The following is a 22499-nucleotide window of genomic DNA, read 5'->3' on the forward strand; positions in this document are numbered from 1 at the left end:
AATAAATAATGTTTATTATTCATAGATAAATACTATTTAATATTGTCATGTTATTATATATTATACTATATTATATGTTACTATATTGTATATTATAACAAAGATTTATAACATATTTATTCTATATATTACATATTTATTCTGTTTTATTTTCTTAATGTTTTGTTTTGTTCTCTGTCTCCCCCTTCTAGACATTATACTATATTATATATTATTATATTGTTTATTATAACAAATAATATTTATAACATATTTATTCTATTTGTTTTATTTTGTTAAGATGTTTTGTTTTGTTCTGTCTCCCCCTTCTAGACATTATACTATCTATATATTATTCTATTGTATATTATTATAACAAATAATATTTATAACATATTTATTCTATTTATTACATATTTATTCTATTTGTTTTATTTTGTTAATATGTTTTGTTTTGTTCTCTGTCTCCCCCTTCTAGACATTATACTATATTATATATTATTATATTGTTTATTATAACAAATAATATTTATAACATATTTATTCTATTTGTTTTATTTTGTTAATATGTTTTGTTTTGTTCTGTCTCCCCCTTCTAGACATTATACTATATTATATATTATTATATTGTATATTATAACAAATAATATTTAAAACATATTTATTCTATTTATTACATATTTATTCTGTTTTATTTTGTTAATATGTTTTGTTTTGTTCTCTGTCTCCCCCTTCTAGACATTATACTATATTATATATTATTATATTGTAGATTATTATAACAAATAATATTTATAACATATTTATTCCATTTATTACATATTTATTCTATTTGTTTTATTTTGTTAATATGATTTGTTTTGTTCTCTGTCTCCCCCTTCTAGACATTATACTATATAATAATATATAATATAGTATATATATAATATATACTATATAATATATTATTACATTGCATATTATTATAACAAATAATGTTTATAACATATTTATTCTATTTATTACATATTCATTCCACTTATTTTATTTTGTTAATATAATTTATTTTGTTGTCTGTCTCCCCCTTCTAGACTGTGAGCCCGCTGTTGGGTAGGGACCGTCTCTAGTTGTTGCCGACTTGTACTTCCCAAGCGCTTAGTCCAGTGCTCTGCACACAGTAAGCGCTCAATGAATACGATTGAATGAATGAATGAATGAATAAATACATCTGAATGAATAATAATAATAATGGCATTTGTTAAGCGCTTACTATGTGCAAAGCACTGTACTAAGCGCTGAATGAATGAGAAGGAATTGAGGAAAGGAGGGGGTTCAAGCTATGCTGTAAGGCACTGACCTTGGGGCCCTCTCTCAGATAAGCATGTTGCCTAAGCGCCTTCCAAGCCAAGCGGAGCAATCTGAAAGAGAAAATCAGTCAGCTCCCAAAGCGGCACCGATATGATGATGATGATGGCATTTATTAAGCGCTTACTATGTGCAAAGCACTGTTCTAAGCGCTGGGGAGGTGACAAGGTGATGAGGTTGTCCCACGGGGGGCTCACAGTCTTCATCCCCATTTTCCAGATGAGGTAACTGAGGCCCAGAGAAGTGAAGTGACTTGCCCGAAGTCACACAGCTGACAATTGGTGGAGCCGGGATTTGAACCCATGACCTCTGACTCCAAAGCCCGGGCTCTTTCCATTGAGCCACGCCGCTTCTCAGCCAGCCGGAAAAAAAAGAACAATACAAGATCAGGGGGAAGGGGGCACAAGAAATCTTTGCACTTGTGTTTATTTGCCCCATCCTCATCCCCACAGCATTTGTGTAAAGATCCGTAATTTTTTTAATGTCCCTCTCCCCCTCTAGACTCTAAACTCCTTATGGGCAAGGAACGTGTCTACCAATTCTGTTGCACTGCGCTCTCCCAAGCGCTTAGTACGGTGATCCGCACAGGGTAACTGCTCAATGAATACCATTGATTGATTAATTATTTCTAACAAACCCTGCAGCTCCGGGGTTGAGGAATCACTGTAGCCTTCTGACATTAAAATGGACAGGAGCAGGGTCTGAAACCTTTCTTTTACTTGCTCTTTTGGGGATTAGCTTATCCTGGTACAGAGGAAGACATCGGGAGACTGAGCCCCCTCCTTCCTCTCCCCCTCGTCCCCCTCTCCATCCCCCCTGTCTTACCTCCTTCCCTTCTCCACAGCACCTGTATATATGCTTGTACATATTTATTACTCTATTTATTTTACTTGTACATATCTATTCTATTTAATTTATTTTGTTAATATGTTTGGTTTTGTTCTCTGTCTCCCCCTTCTAGACTGTGAGCCCACTGTTGGGTAGGGACCGTCTCTATATGTTGCCAACTTGTACTTCCCAAGCGCTTAGTACCGTGATCTGCATACAGTAAGCGCTCAATAAATATGATTGATTGATTGAGACTGGCAGGGGATTCTAGACTTCTAGTCAGTCTTCTAGACTGTGAGCCCACTGTTGGGTAGGGACCATCTCTATATGTTGCCAACTTGTACTTCCCAAGCGCTTAGTACCGTGATCTGCATACAGTAAGTGCTCAATTAATACGATTGATTGATTGATTGAGACTGGCAGGGGATTCTAGACTTCTAGACAGTCTTCTAGACTGTGAGCCCACTGTTGGGTAGGGACCGTCTCTATATGTTGCCAACTTGTACTTCCCAAGCGCTTAGTACCGTGATCTGCATACAGTAAGCGCTCAATAAATACGATTGAATGAATGATTCTGGGAAAACCGTTTCCTGCCCGAGGCACTAGTGCGACGTAACACAGAATAGAGCTTGACAGAGGCAACTCAGAGCCGGGCTGGATCCCTCCACCTATACTGTGGGGACAGAGGGTTACCCTGTCCAAGGAAGGTGAAGAATCCCCTATAGGAGAAGGGGAGGAGGGAAGAGAGTGGTCAAAGGCCGCGAAGGATGGACGACAGTACGAAAACAGCTCCCACCGGGATCCGGGCCTCTCCTCCCTGCTGAAAATCCTAGGCTGGGTCGTTGAACGAGCCCCCGCCGAGCCTTCTGGACTTCGTGCGGCCCCGCTTGGGACGACTCTCCCGAAGGGCATTCAGGGGGATGATGACTGAACCCTGACGCTCCTTGGAGGGGTGAGACCACAGGCAGCTTCTCCTCAGGGCTGACCAGCCCCAGGACCGGGCCCTGGAGACGGGAGGAAGGGGTTGGGCCACAGGCCCACCCGTATCGAAGGCGGTCGAGCAATCGGGGTGACAACCCTCGTGTGTGGCCCCTTCCCTTTCAATCTCGACACTTGGGAAGAAACGAGAAAAGTTAAGATTGAAGTTCCCAATCACACAGGTGAGAAATTAAAAGTGATTTAGACACTAGCATAAGTGTGAATATATATATATATGTGTGTATATATATAGCTATACATACATGTACTTTTATTTGTCAAGAGCTAAGTGTCATCTTTATTTCAAAACTATTCAAGTACAAAATAACGGAAAAATTACATCCTCCGAGGACGCTTAATTTAGGGCGAATTAGAAATCACTTAATTATTGGAATAACTCAATAACTCGACTCGTGTGTGGCCCCTTCCCTTTCAATCTCGACACTTGGGAAGAAACGAGAAAAGTTAAGATTGAAGTTCCCAATCACACAGGTGAGAAATTAAAAGTGATTTAGACATTAGAATAAGTGCGAATATATATATGTGTGTGTATATATATAGCTATACATACATGTACTTTTATTTGTCAAGAGCTAAGTGTCATCTTTATTTCAAAACTATTCAAGTACAAAATAACGGAAAAATTACATCCTCCGAGGACGCTTATTTAGGATGAACTCAAAATCATTTAATTATTGGAATAACTCAAAGTCGAAAAAGCCCCAAGCTAGGACTTGGTTTCAAGTTTTCTAGACCTCTAAAATATTAAGGCATCGGTGCGCTTTAAAGTTTACCTGGGGAGGACCGATTGAGTGAGGCATCGGTGCGCTTTAAAGTTTACCTGCGGAGGACCGATTGACTGAGGCGGAAAGAGGTACGGATGAAATTGAGGTGGTAACTCCCAAATGAACCATTATGGGCAGCTTCCAGGGTGACACAGTCACCAGCAAACGTGGCTCGTGTAGATTGGCGTGATTTCTTTTTCCCTTTTTGATTCGATCTCGTTATGTTAGTTACAAAGATACTCGTTAGTAAAAAAAATACAAGTAGCACAGAAGCAAACTATGATATACTTCTATTACAAAAGCCTTGGGTTATGTCCCCTAGTTGGATACACTTTCGATAAAAATACATTAAATATTGTTAATGATACTAATACAAGGTTTACAAACTCCGATATTTAACGCTTTTCTGGTATTTAGGAAATTTCAACAGTGCTCCGAACATGACATTAAATAGCATTTAGAGTGTTCAACCAACGAAACGTCTTCAGAATCGCTTTTGTTCGTAGTCACTTGAATACGAAACATAATTCAGCGACCAAACTGAACGAGGGCTGGGTATTAATGGCACGGAGATTTCTCTTTGGTAAGATGAGCTTCAGAGTGCCGGTAAATTCTTGATGCCCTGAGATGATCGAAGAGCATCTCAAAGCAGCAGTTTTCAAGAAACAGCCATTAAAACGGAAAAGGCTGAGATCAGGAACTTACATCGGTGTTGACCTCTGACAGTATTTTTCCATAATCGGCAGCGATAGAAGGCCATTCACCGGACACATCCTTAGTGTGATACAAAGAAAAACGGCACCCCCAAAAAATATCAAAGCATACTCTTAAATTTTTAATAACTTGCGTGTAATAACCATTGATGCTACATATATCCGGAACGTGTGTATTACATAAAGCCGGAACTGAAAGAGAAAAAAAAGTTGTCAGTTCTGCACAAAGAGATGAAAAAAAAAAAAACCAAAAAAACTCACAAGAGGTTAAATACTATGTTTCATAAGATTTTGGCAAACGAATCAATTTTTAGAATTTTACAAGCTTATAGAAGTTGATGAAGGTGTGTGACGGCCCAACAGGCTAAGCCCTGCACATAGGTATTATTATTGTTATTTTTATAGGTAATGAGGAAAGTTCAGGAAATTTCTAAAGCGGGAAAACAACTCACTCCCAACGCCCTGTCCAGAAGGAAAGCTCTTTGGTGACACCCCAAATTACACTTCCAAACGTTGTCTGCCTAAGTACTGGGCAGGAAATTTTTTTTCAAAATTACCAAAAGTGAAAGAAATTCCCCTTATTGCTCTTCTATTAGTCTACTGAATCCAGTTTCAAATCAAATGTGTATTCACTTAAAAGACTGCTCTCTGTGCCTGGGTCCCGGAATCTACACTCTTCTAAGTGGATAGTTAGATGATAGATAGATGGATGGATAGATAGATAGATAGATAGATAGATAGATAGATAGATAGATAGGTAGATAGATAGTGGATGGATGGATGGATGGATAGATAGATATAGATAGATAGATGGATAGACAGATGGACAGATAGATAGATAGATAGATAGATGATAGATAGATAGTACAGATAGATGATAGATAGATAGATAGATAGATATAGATGGATAAATAGATAGATAGATAGATAGATAGATGATGGATGATGGATAGACAGATAGATGGATAGATAGATAGATGATAGATAGGTAGATAGATATAGATAGATAGATAGATAGATAGATAGATAGATAGTATAGATAGATGATATAGATAGATGATAGGTAGATAGATAGATAGATAGATAGATAGATAGATAGATAGATAAATGATGGATGATGGATGGGTGGATAGATAGATAGATAGATAGATAGATAGATAGATAGATAGATAGATAGATAGCGTGGCTTAGTAGCAAGAGCCCGGGCTTAGGAGTCGGAGGACATGGGAGGACATGTATATATGTATATCCTGTATACATGTATATATGTTTGTACATATTTGTTACTCTATTTATTTATTTATTTATTTTACTTGTACATATCTATTCTATTTATTTTATTTTGTTAGTATGTTTGGTTTTGTTCTCTGTCTCCCCCTTTTAGACTGTGAGCCCACTGTTGGGTAGGGACTGTCTCTAGATGTTGCCAACTTGGACTTCCCAAGCGCTTAGTACAGTGCTCTGCACACAGTAAGCGCTCAATAAATACGATTGAATGAATGAATGAAATACCATTATCCAGCACTTAGAACAGTGCTTGGCAGACAGTAAGCGCTTAACAAATACCATAATTATTATTATAATATAAATATACGTATCTATATCTGAGAAGCAGCGTGGCTCAGTGGAAGGAGCAAGGGCTTTGGAGACAGTGGCCATGGGTTCAAATCCCGGCTCCAACTGCCAGCTGTGTGACTTTGGGCAAGTCACTTCACTTCTCTAGGCCTCAGTGACCTCATCTGCAAAATGGGGACTGACTGTGAGCCCTCCGTGGGACAACCTGATCACCTTGTAACCTCACCAGCACTTAGAACAGTGTTTCGCACATAGTAAGCACTTAATAAATGCCATTATTATTATTATTATTATTATTATTATTATTATTATTATTATTATTATTATTCTCTGGACCTCAGTGACCTCATCTGTAAAATGGGGACTGACTGTGAGCCCTCCGTGGGACAACCTGATCACCTTGTATCCTTCCCAGTGCTTAGAGCAGTGCTTTGCATATAGTAAGCGCTTAACAAATGCCATTATTATTATTATTATTATTATGGCAAGTCACTTCACTTCTCTGTGCCTCAGTTACCTCATCTGTAAAATGGGGATTGACTGTGAGCCCTCTGTGGGACAACCTGATCACTCTGTAACCTCCCCAACGTTTAGAACAGTGCTTTGCACATAGTAAGCGCTTAACAAATGCCATTATTATGATTATTATTATTATGGCAAGTCACTTCACTTCTCTGTGCCTCAGTTACCTCATCTGTAAAATGGGGATTGACTGTGAGCCCTCTGTGGGACAACCTGATCACTCTGTAACCTCCCCAACGTTTAGAACAGTGCTTTGCACATAGTAAGCGCTTAACAAATGCCATTATTATTATTATTATTATTATTATTATTATTATTATTATTATTATTGGGGCAAGTCACTTCACTTCTCTGTGTGTCAGTTACCTCATCTGTAAAATGGGGATTGACTGTGAGCGCTCTGTGGGACAACCTGATCACTTTGTAACCTCCCCAACGCTTAGAACAGTGCTTTGCACATAGTAAGCGCTTAACAAATACCATTATTATTATTATTATTATTAGATATATGTATCTATATACATATATATCTATATACACTCTCTGGTGACATCTAGTGGTCGTTTCTGATGTTTCCTGGTCACGTTCGAATAATAGTAATAGTATCAGTATTTCTTAATAATAACTAGTGAAAGTGGTGGCATTTATTAAGCGCTTAATGTGCCAGGCACTGTACTAAGCGCTGGGATCTATACAAGCGAATTAGGCTGGGTAAGTGCTTACTGTGTGCAGATCACTGAACTAAGCACTGAGAAGGAGTACCAGCGTGGCTCAATGCAAAGAGCCCAGGCTTTGGAGTCAGAGGTCACGGGTTCAAATCCCAGCCCCGCCAACTGTCAGCTGTGTGACTTTGGGCAAGTCACTTCACTTCCCTGGGCCTCAGTTCCCTCATCTGGAAAATGGGGATTAAGACTGTGAGCCCCCTGTGGGACAACCTGATCACCTTGTAACCTCCCCAGTGCTTAGAACAGTGCTTTGCACATAGTAAGCGCTTAACAAATACCATTATTATTATTATTATTATTACCAGATGAGAAGCAGCAGCATGGTTTAGGGGAAAGAGCTCGGGCCTGGGAGGCACGGGACCTGGGTTCTAATCCCGGCTCTGCCACTTAACTGCTGTGTGATCTTGGACAAGTCAGTTAACGTCTCTGGGCCTCAGTTACCTCATCTGGAAAATGAGGATTAAGACTGTGAGCCCCACATGGGACAACCTGATCACCTTGTAGCCTCCCCAGTGCTTAGAACAGTGCTTTGCACATAGTAAGCACTTAATAAATACCATTTATTACTCTATTCATTTTATTTGTACATATCTATTCTATTTATTTTATTTTGTTAATATGTTTCGTTCTCTGTCTCCCCCTTCTAGACTGTGAGCAAGCTGTTGGGTAGGGGCCGTCTCTATATGTTGCCAACTTGCACTTCCCAATCGCTTAGTAAAGTGCTCTGCACACAGTAAGCGCTCAATAAATACGATTGAATGAATGAATGAATCTAGACTGTGAGCCCGCTGTTGGGTAGGGACCGTCTCTATATGTTGCCAACTTGCACTTCCCAATCGCTTAGTACAGTGCTCTGCACACAGTAAGCGCTCAATAAATACGATTGAATGAATGAATGAATCTAGACTGTGAGCCTGTTGTTGGGTAGGGACCGTCTCTATATGTTGCCAACTTGTACTTCCCAAGCGCTTAGTACAGTACTCTGCACACAGTATGCACTCAATAAATATGACTGAATGAATGAGCCCGTTGTTGGGTAGGGGCCGTCTCTATATGTTGCCAACCTGGACTTCCCAAGCGCTTAGTACAGTGCTCTGCACACAGTAAGCGCTCAACAAATACGACTGAATGAATGAATGAATCTAGACTGTGAGCCCGTTATTGGGTAGGGGCCGTCTCCATATGTTGCCAACTTGTACTTCCCAAGCGCTTAGTTCAGTGCTCTGCACACAATGAGCGCTCAATAAACACGATTGAATGAATTATTACCTACTCCAGTGCTTAGTACAGTGCCTGGCACATAGTAAGGGCTCAACAAATACTAAAATTATTATTTTTCCCAGCGAACCCCAACTTCCCTCGTCTGGATCCTCTCTCCCCTTCTGTTCCTCCTCCCCTCAAACTATCTGTGCTCCAGCTGAAGAAACCAGATGGAAAACCGACTTCCTATGCCAAAGAACTTTCCCGGGGGGAAGGCGTGGGGAGAAATCTCCGCTCCATCTCCGGGCCGGCTAACCTGCTGTTCCGTCACAAGGAGAGAAGAAAAGTGCTTTCATACGAACTCTCACTCGTACAACACGGTCAGGTGAACTATTCCTTTCGTTTTAAAAGGAAACCGAGTGCAAAACGCCTACTTTCTCTAAATAGAACACGACTTCGGTTTCATCCACGTAGCAAATGCGACGCGAACCAACAGAGATGGAAACGAAAAGGCCTTTCGTTACAATCTGCACGCAGGCCATCAATAAATAGCACCCGCTGATTGACGGCAAGAGGATATCAATTTTCTGTTGCAATATATTAATTGTAGCCTTCGCCGTGGTGACAATCTGAATATTAAACCTTTTTTTAAAAAAAAATGAACGGTCTCAGAATTCACGATGCACATTGTACTCTCCCAAGTGTTAGTACAGTGCTTTGAACACAGTAAATGCTCAGTATATATGACTGAATAGATGAATTCATTCATTCAATTTATTTATTTATATAATATATAATATTATATGATATATAATTTATTTATTTATTGAGCACTGGCTGTGTGCAGAGCACTGTGCTAAGCGCTTGGGAAGTACAAGTCGGGTAGTATTACAGGTAAGCTTTTCAAATTCCACGTCAGAATAAACCATTTGCGATCATTCCCTCACCCCTCTAAAAGTACTCAAAAGCTGTGAATGCCAGGAACTGTACTCTCCCAAGTGCTTAGCACAGTGCTTTGAACGCAGTCAATGCTCAGCAAATGTGACTGAGTGGATGAATAGTATTACAGGTAAGCTTTGAAAAATTCCATGCCGGAATAAACCATCTGCAATCATTCCCTCGCCCCTCTAAAAATACTCAAAAGCTGCGAAAGCCAAGGGACGGACAAATGATATCCAAATATGCCATGAGCGCTTACTGTGTGCAGAGCACTGTACTAAGCGCTTATAGTATTACAGGTAAGCTTTGAAAAATTCCATGCCAGAATAAACCATTTGCAATCGTTCCCTCGCCCCTCTAAAAATACTCAAAAGCTGCGAAAGCCAAGGGACGGACAAATGATATCCAGATATGCCATGAGCGCTTACTGTGTGCAGAGCACTGTACTAAGCGCTTATAGTATTACAGGTAAGCTTTGAAAAATTCCATGCTGGAATAAACCATTTGCAATCGTTCCCTCGCCCCTCTAAAAATACTCAAAAGCTGTGAAAGCCAAGAGACGGACAAATGATATCCAAATGTGCCATGAGCGCTGTGTGCAGAGCACTGTACTAAGCGCTTATAGTATTATAGGTAAGCTTTGAAAAATTCCATGTTGGAATAAACCATTTGCAATCGTTCCCTCGCCCCTCTAAAAATACTCAAAAGCTGTGAAAGCCAAGAGACGGACAAATGATATCCAAATGTGCCATGAGCGCTGTGTGCAGAGCACTGTACTAAGCGCTTATAGTATTATAGGTAAGCTTTGAAAAATTCCATGTTGGAATAAACCATTTGCAATCGTTCCTTCACCCCTCTAAAAATACTCAACAGCTGTGAAAGCCAAGGGACGGACAAATGGTATCCAAATATGCCATGAGCGCTTACTGTGTGCAGAGCACTGTACTAAGCGCTTATAGTATTATAGGTAAGCTTTGAAAAATTCCATGTTGGAATAAACCATTTGCAATCTTTCCCTCGTCCCTCTAAAAATACTCAAAAGCTGCGAAAGCCAAGGGACGGACAAATGATATCCAAATATGCCATGAGCGCTTACTGTGTGCAGAGCACTGTACTAAGCGCTTATAGTATTATAGGTAAGCTTTGAAAAATTCCATGCCGGAATAAACCATCTGCAATCATTCCCTCGCCCCTCTAAAAATACTCAAAAGCTGCGAAAGCCAAGGGACGGACAAATGATATCCAAATGTGCCATGAGCGCTTACTGTGTGCAGAGCACTGTACTAAGCGCTTATAGTATTACAGGTAAGCTTTGAAAAATTCCATGTCGGAATAAACCATTTGCAATCATTCCCTCGCCCCTCTAAAAATACTCAAAAGCTGCGAAAGCCAAGGGACGGACAAATGATATCCAGATATGCCATGAGCGCTTACTGTGTGCAGAGCACTGTACTAAGCGCTTATAGTATTACAGGTAAGCTTTGAAAAATTCCATGTCGGAATAAATCATTTGCAATCTTTCCCTCGCCCCTCTAAAAATACTCAAAAGCTGCGAAAGCCAAGGGACGGACAAATGATATCCAGATATGCCATGAGCGCTTACTGTGTGCAGAGCACTGTACTAAGCGCTTATAGTATTACAGGCAAGCTTTTAAAAAATTCCATGTTGGGATAAACCATTTGCAATCATTCCCTCGCCCCTCTAAAAATACTCAAAAGCTGTGAAAGCCAAGAGACGGACAAATGATATCCAAATGTGCCATGAGCGCTGTGTGCAGAGCACTGTACTAAGCGCTTATAGTATTATAGGTAAGCTTTGAAAAATTCCATGTTGGAATAAACCATTTGCAATCGTTCCCTCGCCCCTCTAAAAATACTCAAAAGCTGTGAAAGCCAAGAGACGGACAAATGATATCCAAATGTGCCATGAGCGCTGTGTGCAGAGCACTGTACTAAGCGCTTATAGTATTATAGGTAAGCTTTGAAAAATTCCATGTTGGAATAAACCATTTGCAATCGTTCCTTCACCCCTCTAAAAATACTCAACAGCTGTGAAAGCCAAGGGACGGACAAATGGTATCCAAATATGCCATGAGCGCTTACTGTGTGCAGAGCACTGTACTAAGCGCTTATAGTATTATAGGTAAGCTTTGAAAAATTCCATGTCGGAATAAACCATTTGCAATCTTTCCCTCGTCCCTCTAAAAATACTCAAAAGCTGCGAAAGCCAAGGGACGGACAAATGATATCCAAATATGCCATGAGCGCTTACTGTGTGCAGAGCACTGTACTAAGCGCTTATAGTATTATAGGTAAGCTTTGAAAAATTCCATGTCGGAATAAACCATTTGCAATCTTTCCCTCGTCCCTCTAAAAATACTCAAAAGCTGCGAAAGCCAAGGGACGGACAAATGATATCCAAATATGCCATGAGCGCTTACTGTGTGCAGAGCACTGTACTAAGCGCTTATAGTATTACAGGTAAGCTTTGAAAAATTCCATGTCGGAATAAACCATTTGCAATCATTCCCTCGCCCCTCTAAAAATACTCAAAAGCTGCGAAAGCCAAGGGACGGACAAATGACATCCAAATATGCCATGAGCGCTTACTGTGTGCACAGCACTGTACTAAGCGCTTATAGTATTACAGGTAAGCTTTGAAAAATTCCATGTCGGAATAAATCATTTGCAATCTTTCCCTCGCCCCTCTAAAAATACTCAAAAGCTGCGAAAGCCAAGGGACGGACAAATGATATCCAGATATGCCATGAGCGCTTACTGTGTGCAGAGCACTGTACTAAGCGCTTATAGTATTACAGGCAAGCTTTTAAAAAATTCCATGTTGGGATAAATCATTTGCAATCATTCCCTCGCCCCTCTAAAAATACTCAAAAGCTGCGAAAGCCAAGAGACGGACAAATGATACCCAAATATGCCAATTGCCCATCCCACCTAAGGCAAAAACTGGGTGGGGGGGGTGTCTTTTTTTCTTTTTTAAGAGCATTTAATTCCAACTCTTGGGATTTTAAGCAGTTTCTCGGGAGAGTGGGAGAGGTCCCCGGGGCCGAGGCTCAGCCCCGGAGGATAACGGGCCGCACGGCTGAGGACGGTGAGCCTGGGTTCCCGGCTGGAGTACGTTTTGGGAGATCCAGACGGGGAATGGATAGGCGTGTAACGAAATCGGGCCACTGCAGTTTCCCCCAAAAAGCAGCACAGAGGCAGACGCACGGGAAGAGAGAAAGAGACGACGGAAGGAAACCTTAAACTATACAGAGACGGCAGCTAATTTAATTCTACAACACTGAAAACATACCCAAACCTCTAGGCCTCACCAGTTTCCTCCAAACGCTACTCCTGGCCGCCCCCAAATGAGACTCTGGCCCTCTCTACCTTCTCTTTCTCTGCCTCTTTCTGTCCGTGAATGTCCACCATTTCACAGGCTCTGACATCGAAGCACAGGAGTTCGAATCGAAAGCCCGGATCCCTTGTTGGAACAAAAGACAACCTCAGAGATTTAGTGACAGCGGACTCTGAACGAGACATCCGAAAACGACTAACGGCTTTATAACGGGGGGTTTCGGGGGTCCCAAAAGGCCGCGGCCGTCGACCAGTCAATTTGGGAGGCCGCGGTTCTCACAGAGCGACGCTCCTGAGGAGATTTTTGGGCGACGTAACCGGTTTCTTCGATGGCTACCCTAAGTCTCCATCCATACTCACTTCTTACGGTCCTTGTCCTTCTTTATGCTGGCATTAGGCGTGCACGTGAAACCCTGGGCGTGAATCATGTCCGAGGCAGCTTTCCTTTTGCTGAAGGCAAGCAGCTCGTCTTCCAGAAGTTTTCTTTTTTCCTCCAGTTTCAGTCTTTCTTCTTGGTGGCGCCTTTTAAGGTGTTCGAATTTGGCCTGTAGCTGTAAGACACACCACACGAGAGCCTGAGCAAAGCCCTTCGGCCCGAGACGCCGTCTCTGACGGGGGCCGGGGGAGGAGCGTGGCTCGGCGGAAAGAGCCCGGGCTTGGGAGGCCGAGGTCGTGGGTTCAAATCCCGGCTCTGCCGACTGTCAGCTGTGTGACTTTGCGCAAGGCACTTCACTTCTCTGGGCCTCATCTGGAAAATGGGGATGAAGACTATGAGCCCCCTGAGGGGCAACCTGATCACCTTGTAACCTCCCCAGCGCTTAGAACAGTGCTTTGCACATAGTAAGCGCTTAATAAATGATATTATTATTATTACTTGGGAGTGGCGAGGCCCAGCGGACAGAGCCTGGGACTGGGAATCGGAAGGACCTGGGTTCCAGTCCCGGCTCTGCCGCTCGTCAGCTGGGTGACGTTGGGCAAGTCATTTCACTTCTCTGGGCCTCATCTGGGAAGCAGCGTGGCTCAGTGGAAAGAGCCCGGGCTTTGGAGTCAGAGGTCATGGGTTCAAATCCCGGCTCTGCCACTTGTCAGCTGTGTGACTTTGGGCAAGTCACTTCACTTCTCTGGGCCTCAGTTCCCTCATCTGTAAAATGGGGATGAAGACTGTGAGCCCCTCGTGGGACAACCTGATCACCTTGTAAACTCCCCAGCGCTTAGAGCAGTGCTTTAGGGCACATAGTAAGCACTTAATAAATGCCATCATTATTATTATTATTATTATTATCTGGAAATTGGGGATGAAGCTTGTGAGCCCTATGTGGGACAGGGACTGTGTCTGATCCAATTACCTTGTATTTGCCCCAGTGCTTAGTTCAGGGCCTGGCACATAGTAAGCGCTTAAAAAGTATGACAATTATTATTATTATCGTTATTATTACTATTATTACCATTACCTGGAGACACCCGGGGAGGACTCTGCTCTCCTGGATGGCCATAGACTGCCCCACCTGCCCCATCTCCATCATTCAGTCAACCTATGCTATTTATTGAACGCTTCCTGTGGCCGGGGCACTCTACTAAGCGCTTGCAAGAGAACAATGCAACAGACTCGATAGACACGTTCCCAGCCCACAACGAGCTTACAGTCTAGATGGATTCCCACTAGAAATCACTTAAATTAGAAATCACTTCATAGAGAAGCAGCATGGCCCAGTGGAAAGAGCCTGGGCTTTGGAGTCAGAGGTCATGGGTTCAAATCCTGCTCCGCCAACTGTCAGCTGTGTGACTTTGGGCAAGTCACTTCACTTCTCTGGGCCTCAGTTACCTCATCTGGAAAATGGGGATGAGGTCTGTGAGCCCTGTGCGGGACAGGGACTGTGTCCGATCCAATTACCTTGTATTTGTCCCAGTGCTTAGTTCAGGGCCTGGCACATAGTAAGCACTTAACAAGTACCACCATAATTATTATTACAGTTATTGTTACTATTATTATCATTATGAAGACTGTGAGCCCCCTGTGGGACAACCTGATCACCTTGTAACCTCCCCAGCGCTTAGAACAGTGCTTGGCACATAGTAAGTGCTTAATAAATGCCATTTCATTCATTCAATCGTATTTATTGAGCAATTACTGTGTGCAGAGCACTGTACTAAGCGCTTGGGAAGTACAAGTTGGCAACATATAGAGACGGTCCCTACCCAACAGTGGGCTCACAGTCTAGAAGGGGGAGACAGAACAACACAAAACATATTAACAAAATAAAATAAATAGAATAAACATGTACAAATAAAATGGAGTAATAAATACGTACAAACATATATACAAACATATAAACAAACATATATGCCATTATTATTATTATTATTATTATTATTATTATTATTATTATTATTATTAAGGGCATCTCACAGCATGGCCTGGTGGAAAAAGGGCAAGAACCCGGGAGTGAGAGGTCCTGGGCTCTAATCCCGGCTCTGTCTCTTGTCTGCTGTGTGACCTTGGGCAAGTCACTTAACACCCCTGTGCCTCGCTTCCCTCATCTGTCAAATGGGGATTAAGACTGTGAACCCCACGTGGGGCTGTGCCCTACCTGATTACCTTGCATCTACCCCAGTGCTTAAGCAAAGTGCCCAGCACATAGTAAGTGTTTAACAAATACCATTAAAAAACAAAAAAAACATTCAAAAAAAATCAATCAATCAATCAATCAATCGTATTTATTGAGCGCTTACTGTGTGCAGACCACTGTACTAAGCGCTTGGGAAGTACAAGCTGGCAACATATAGAGACAGTCCCTACCCAACAGTGGGCTCACAGTCTAGAAGGGGGAGACAGAGAACAAAACCAAACATACTAACAAAATAAAATAAATAGAATAGCTAGGTACAAGTAAAATAAATAAATAAATAGAGTAATAAATATGTACAAACATACATACATATATACAGGTGCTGTGGGGAAGGGAAGGAGGTAAGATGCGGGGGATGGAGGGAGTAGATCAATTTACTCCCCAGACTGACACTGGGCTTGGGCAAGTTGCTTCACTTCTCTGTGCCTCAGTTACCTCATCTGTAAAATGGGCATGAAGAATGTGTGCCCCCCGTGGGACACGTAGCCTGTGTCCAACCATATTTGCTTGAATCCACCCCAGCGCTTAGCAGAGAAGCAGCGTGGCTCAGTGGAAAGAGCCCGGGCTTTGGAGTCAGAGTTCATGGGTTCAAATCCCGGCTCTGCCAATTGTCAGCTGTGTGACTTTGGGCAAGTCACTTCACTTCTCTGGGCCTCGGTTCCCTCATCTGTAAAATGGGGATTAAGACTGTGAGCCCCCCGTGGGAGAGTCTGATTACCCTGTAACCTCCCCTGCGCTTAGAACAGTGCTTTGCACATAGTAAGCGCTTAATAAATGCCATCATCATCATCAGAGAAGCTGCGTGGCCTAATGGAACGAGCCCGGGCTTGGGAACCAGAGGTCATGGGTTCTAATCCCAGCTCCACCACTAATCAGCTGGGTGACTTTGGGCAAATTCCCAAATCCTCACAAATCATCATCAATCGTATTTATTGAGCGCTTACTGTGTGCAGAGCACTGTACTAAGTGCTTAATTCCCATCGAACAGTCAGTGGTATTTACTGTGTGCTTTTATTGTGTGCAAAGCACTGTACTACAGGCTTGGGAAAGTACACTACAAGGGTGTCCATATGCAGAGAAGTTTATGTTTCCCGTAAGCCACTGTGAAGAAGTGTTTCCTTTCATCGGTTTTAAAATTACCCCTTTCGAGTAATTTTAACACTGCTCTGCCCTGTTGTGGGATTGGGTGAGCAACCATTTCGTTTATTACCTTATTTTAATTTCTGCCTTCCCCTGTAGACGGTAACTCCTCGTGGGCAGGAAACATGTCCCTTCAAGGCCCTACTGAGAGCTCACCTCCTCCAGGAGGCCTTCCCAGACTGAGCCCCCTTCTTCCACTCCCCCTCCTCCCCTCCTACCTTCTTCCCCTCCCCACAGCACCTGCATATGTGTTTGTACAGATTTATTACTCTATTTATTTTATAGCGTGGCTCAGTGGGAAAGAGCCCGGGCTTTGGAGTCAGAGGTCATGGGTTCAAATCCCGGCTCCGCCGACTGTCAGCTGTGTGACCTTGGGCAAGTCACTTCACTTCTCTGGGCCTCAGTTCCCTCATCTGTAAAACAGGGATTAAGACTGTGAGCCCCCCATGGGACAACCTGATCACCTTCTAACCTCCCCAGCCCTTAGAACAGTGCTTTGCACATAGTAAGCTTTTATTTTTTTAGGGGAAGCAGCGTGGCTCGGTGGAAAGAGCCCGGGCTTTGGAGTCAGAGGTCGTGGGTTCAAATCCCGGCTCCGCCACTTGTCAGCTGGGTGACATTGGGCAAGTCACTTCACTTCTCTGGGCCTCAGTTCCCTCATCTGTAAAATGGGGATGAAGACTGGGAGCCCCTCGTGGGACCATCTGATTACCTTGTACCTACCCCAGCGCTTAGAACAGTGCTTTGCACATAGTAAGCACTTAACAAATACGAACATTATTATTATTATTATTCTATTTATTCTATTTATTTTATTTTGTTAATATGCTTTGTTTTGTTCTCTGTCTCCCGTTTCTAGACTGCGAGCCCGCTGTTGGGTAGGGACCGTCTCTATCTGTTGCCAACTTGTACTTCCCAAGCGCTTAGTCCAGTGCTCTGCACACAGTAAGCGCTCAATAAATACGATTGAATGAACGAATGAATGAATGTCTACCCACCCTACTATATTGTACTTTCCCAAGGGGTCAGAACGAGCCTGGGCTTGGGAGTCAGAGGTCATGGGTTCGACTCCCGGCTCCGCCACACGTCTGCTGTGTGACCTTGGGCAAGTCGCTTAACTTCTCTGAGCCTCAGTGACCTCATCTGTAAAATGGGGATTAAGATTGTGAGCCCCATGTGGGACAACCTGATCACCTTGTATCCCCCCCCAGCGCTTAGAACAGTGCACATAGCACGCACTTAACAAATGCCATTATTCTTATTATTATCCCCCCCAGCGCTTAGAACAGTGCACATAGCATGCGCTTAACAAATGCCATTATTCTTATTATCATCCCCCCCAGTGCTTAGAACAGTGCACATAGCACGCGCTTAACAAATGCCATTATTATTATTATTATTATTATTATATTAGGGCTCCATAAATAAGTCTTCTAGACTGTGAGCCCACTGTTGGGTAGGGACCGTCTCTCTATGTTGCCAACTTGGACTTCCCAAGCGCTTAGTACAGTGCTCTGCACACAGTAAGTGCTCACTAAATACGATCGGATGAATGAATAAATACCACGACTCGACCGATTTTCCACATACACACGTTTCTTGATTTTATCCACTCCAACCAGCCTGCGTCTTTCAGCAGGATTTGCAGCGCGGTTCTCACAACTGACGGAAGATGCTACCCTTGGCTAAGGAATAAGGAGTCTCAATAACAACTCGGCTTTACAATTCAGTTCCCCGGGGAAATACAGGGCGTGTTCCCCTTGCCAAGACCAATCGAGCACATTCAATCGTACTTATTGAGCGCTTACTGGGTGCAAAGCACTGTACTAAACGCTTAGCCTAGACCCTCCACCCCCCCCACCTTCACTACAATCCTAACCACCCCCTCCTCCGACCACCACTCGCCCAGGTAAATCAATCAATCAATCGTATTTATTGAGCGCTTACTGTGTGCAGAGCACTGTACTAAGCGCTTGGGAAGTCCGAGTTGGCCACATATAGAGACGGTCCCTACCCAACAGTGGGCTCACAGTCTAAAAGAGTGGGCTCACAGTCTAAAAGCTAAAACCACCTTTAGTTCTCAGACCATACCACCGGGCTTTTCAGATTCAAACGGATCTACTGAGCGCTGACTGCGCAGAGCACCGTACTAAGCGCTTGTGAGAGTACTGGGCCTCAGTTACCTCATCTGTAAAATGGGGATTAAGACTGTGAGCCCCCCGTGGGACAACCTGATCACTTTGCAACCTTCTAGACTAAGCACAGTCTTCTAGACTGTGAGCCCACTGTTGGGTAGGGACCGTCTCTATATGTTGCCAACTTGGACTTCCCAAGCGCTTAGTACAGTGCTCTGCACACAGTAAGCGCTCAATAAATATGAATGAATGAATATTCTATGTATTTTATTATGTTAATATGTTTTGTTTTGTTGTCTGTCTCCCCCTTCTAGACTGTGAGCCCGCTGTTGGGTAGGGACCGTCTCTAGATGTTGCCAACTTGTACTTCCCAAGCGCTTAGTACAGTGCTCTGCACACAGTAAGCGCTCAATAAATACGACTGATTGATTGATTGATTAGAACAGTGCTTCGCACATAGTAAGCGCTTAATAAATGCCATTATTATTATTATTATTAACCAGAGAGAAGCACTGTGGCTCTGAAGAAAGAACAAGGGGTTGGGAGTCAGAGGACATGGGTTCCAATCCCAGCTCTGCCACTCGTCTGCTGTGACCTTGGGCAAGCCACTTGACTTCTCTGGGCCTCAGTTACCTACCTCACCTGTAAAATGGGGATCATCATCATCATCAATCGTATTTATTGAGCGCTTACTATCTGCAGAGCACTGTATTAAGCGCTTGGGAAGTACAAGTTGGCAACATATAGAGACAGTCCCTACCCAACAGTGGGCTCACAGTCTAAAAGATTAAAACTTTAAATAAGATTAAAAGATTAAAACTGTGAGCCCCACGTGGGACAACCTGATTACCTTGAATCCACCCCAGCGCTTAGACCAGTGCTTGGCACATAGTAAGCGCTTAACAAATACCTTAATATTATTATTAATAATAATAGTCATTATTATTATTAACAACTAACAGGCACATTCCGGCCCACAATGAGCTCACGGTCTACAAGGGGATCGAAATGGATGTAGATGCGCTCCGCCTCTTCTGAGGTAGCAGTTTGCCCTCAATTGAGGGGGATATGCCAGCTTGTACTTCCCAAGCGCTTAGTACAGTGCTCTGCACACAGTAAGCGCTCAATAAATACGACTGAATGAATGATTTGATCACCACATCCTCGCAGTGGCTCTTTCCGCTTAACTGCCTGCCGTCGTTTGGATTTTCCCGGGCAGAAGCCCACCTCCCTCACGCTGGGATCTTGCTATAATCTTTCCCCATCCCCAAAATTTATAATTTGATTTTTTACAGATGCCTTGCCATTTCTTCCTCCTTGGGTCAACTTCTGGGTCTCATTACGCTACAGCGCATTCGTGCTGGGGGAAGAACATTCCCTAATTCTCCCATCTTGAGACAGTCCAATCGTATAATGAAAAAAACACAGGCAAAATAAGGTCAGGGCTTCTAGCGTGGCTCAGTGGAAAGAACCCGGGCTTTGGAGTCAGAGGTCATGGGTTCGAATCCCGACTCTGCCACATGTCTGCTGTGTGACCTTGGGCAAGTCACTTAACTTCTCTGAGCCTCAGTTACCTCATCTGTAAAATGGGGATTAAGACTCTGAGCCCCACATGGGACAACTTGATCACCTTGTATCCCCCCCCCCGGAGCTTAGAACAGTACTCTGCACATAGTAAGCGCTTAACAAATGCCATCATTATAATTATTATAACACGCATGCCCTTGAAGAACTCTGCACTAAGGAAAACTCATGTTTTAAGAATAATAATAATATTAATCATGGTATTTGTTAAGCGCTTACTATGTGCCAAGCACTCACCCCATATCAGGAGTCACACACAGATGCACAAGAGCAGCAGCGTGGCCCAGTGGCTAGAGCCCGGGCTTGGGAGTCAGAGGTTGTGGGTTCTAATCCCGGCTCTGCCACTTGTCAGCTGTGTGACCTTGGGAAAGTCACTTAACGTCTCTGTGCCTCAGTTCCCTCATCTGGAAAATGGGGATTAAGACTGTGAGCCCCACATGGGACAACCTGATCACCTTGTATTTCCCCAGTGCTTAGAACAGTGCTTTGCACATAGTAAGTGCTTAAAAAATAGCAACATTATGATTATTACTATTATTCCAACAACTCCACATCTCCTCCCACCCACTCCCCTCATTTGCTATCCCCCAGGGAACGCTGCTGACTCGAAGATCCTTGAAGGCAGGGATCGCCCTATCAAATCAATCAATCAATCAATCAATCAATCATATTTATTGAGTGCTTACTGTGTGCAGAGCACTGTACTAAGCGCTTGGGAAGTACAAGTTGGCAACATATAGAGACGGTCCCTACCCAACAGTGGGCTCACAGTCTAAAAGGGGGAGACAGAGAACAAAACCATACTAACAAAACAAAATAAATAGAATAGATATGCAAGTAAAATAAATAAATAGAGTAATAAATATGTACAAATCAAATCTACTCCACTGTACTTTCCCAAGGATTCAGTAAAAGCACCCTTTCCCTCTAGACTGTAAGCTTGTTGTGGGCAGGGAATGTGTCCATTTATTGTTGCACTGTACTCTTCCAAGCGCTTAATACAGTGTTCTGCACACAGTAAGCGCTCAATAAATATGATTGAACGCATGAATTATAGATTCCAGAAATACAACTGATTGATTGGGCCCCTCCTAAGCATCTGCTTCCCCCCCGGCCTTAATCTCCAACGGCCCAGGTTTGGCCGCGATAGTTGGGTGAGGGTAGAGAGGAGATGGAGGGCAGCCATGCTAAGGTTAAGATTTAAATTTAAAAGCAAAACATAGTCGAGAATACAAAGGGAATGAGGTGGGGGAACCGGAAAAGCGGGGTCAGAGGGGCAGCAAATTCAGGGTGCAGGAAAAACACTGGGAAAGGTGGAGCAGAATGGTGGGATTTTGATTTACCCGTAACATTCGGCAGTCTCGTAGAACCTAGTTCTGGATTGAATCTGGGCCTCGGTTGCCTCATCGGTAAATTGGGATGGTGAGTTCCATAATAATAATAATAATAATAGTAATGTTGGTATTTGTTAAGCGCTTACTATGTGCCAAGCACTGTTCTAAGCGCTGGGGTAGCAGGTTGTCCCACATGGGGCTCGCAGTCTTAATCGCCATTTTACAGATGAGGGAACTGAGGCCCAGAGAAGTGAAGTGACTTGCCCAAAGTCACACAGCTGACAAGTGGCAGAGCCGGAATTTGAACCCCTGACCTCTGACTCCAAAGCCCAGGCTCTTTCCACTGAGCCACGCTGCTTCCCCACATGTTCCATGTGGGACACGCGTATATGTGTATATACCTGTATATATGTTAGTACATATTTATTACACTATTTATTTTCCTTGTACATATTTCTTCTATTTATTTTATTTTGTTAATATGTTTGGTTTTGTTGTCTGTCTACCCCTTCCTGTAAGCGCTGTTGGGTAGGGACTGTCTCTAGATGTTGCCAACTTGGACTTCCCAAGCGCTTAGTCCAGTGCTCTGCACACAGTAAGCGCTCAATAAATACGACTGATTAAATGAATGAATGAATCCTAATCAACGACATTTACTTCTAGGGCAAAACCTTGAGACACAAAACCCAGTTTTTCTGTGGAGTGTGCCTGTATAATAAATACTTCTAGGAAGC

At 43.0% G+C, this 22499-nt stretch overlaps 1 protein-coding gene across 3 annotated transcripts in view; it reads right to left on the reverse strand.

Annotated features, from left to right (window-relative positions):
- Positions 1 to 3398: 3398 nt before the first annotated feature.
- SEPTIN10 (septin 10) overlaps positions 3399 to 22499 on the reverse strand; it is a 132222-nt gene continuing 113121 nt past the window's right edge. The window contains exons 10-12 of one of the 3 annotated variants that reach the window (XM_038766794.1): positions 13306 to 13496; positions 12979 to 13072; positions 3399 to 4819 (exon numbers count right to left, since the gene is read on the reverse strand). In XM_038766794.1, the coding sequence (XP_038622722.1) occupies positions 4742 to 4819; positions 12979 to 13072; positions 13306 to 13496 (363 nt within the window). In that variant the 3' untranslated portion in view covers positions 3399 to 4741. Of the gene's footprint in view, positions 4820 to 12920; positions 13073 to 13305; positions 13497 to 22499 lie in introns of all 3 variants that reach the window. The other 2 variants (XM_038766795.1, XM_038766797.1) reach the window with 2 other exon arrangements.

This window comes from Tachyglossus aculeatus, chromosome 2 (assembly GCF_015852505.1).
Source record: "Tachyglossus aculeatus isolate mTacAcu1 chromosome 2, mTacAcu1.pri, whole genome shotgun sequence".
NCBI classification, from domain to species: Eukaryota; Metazoa; Chordata; class Mammalia; order Monotremata; family Tachyglossidae; genus Tachyglossus; species Tachyglossus aculeatus.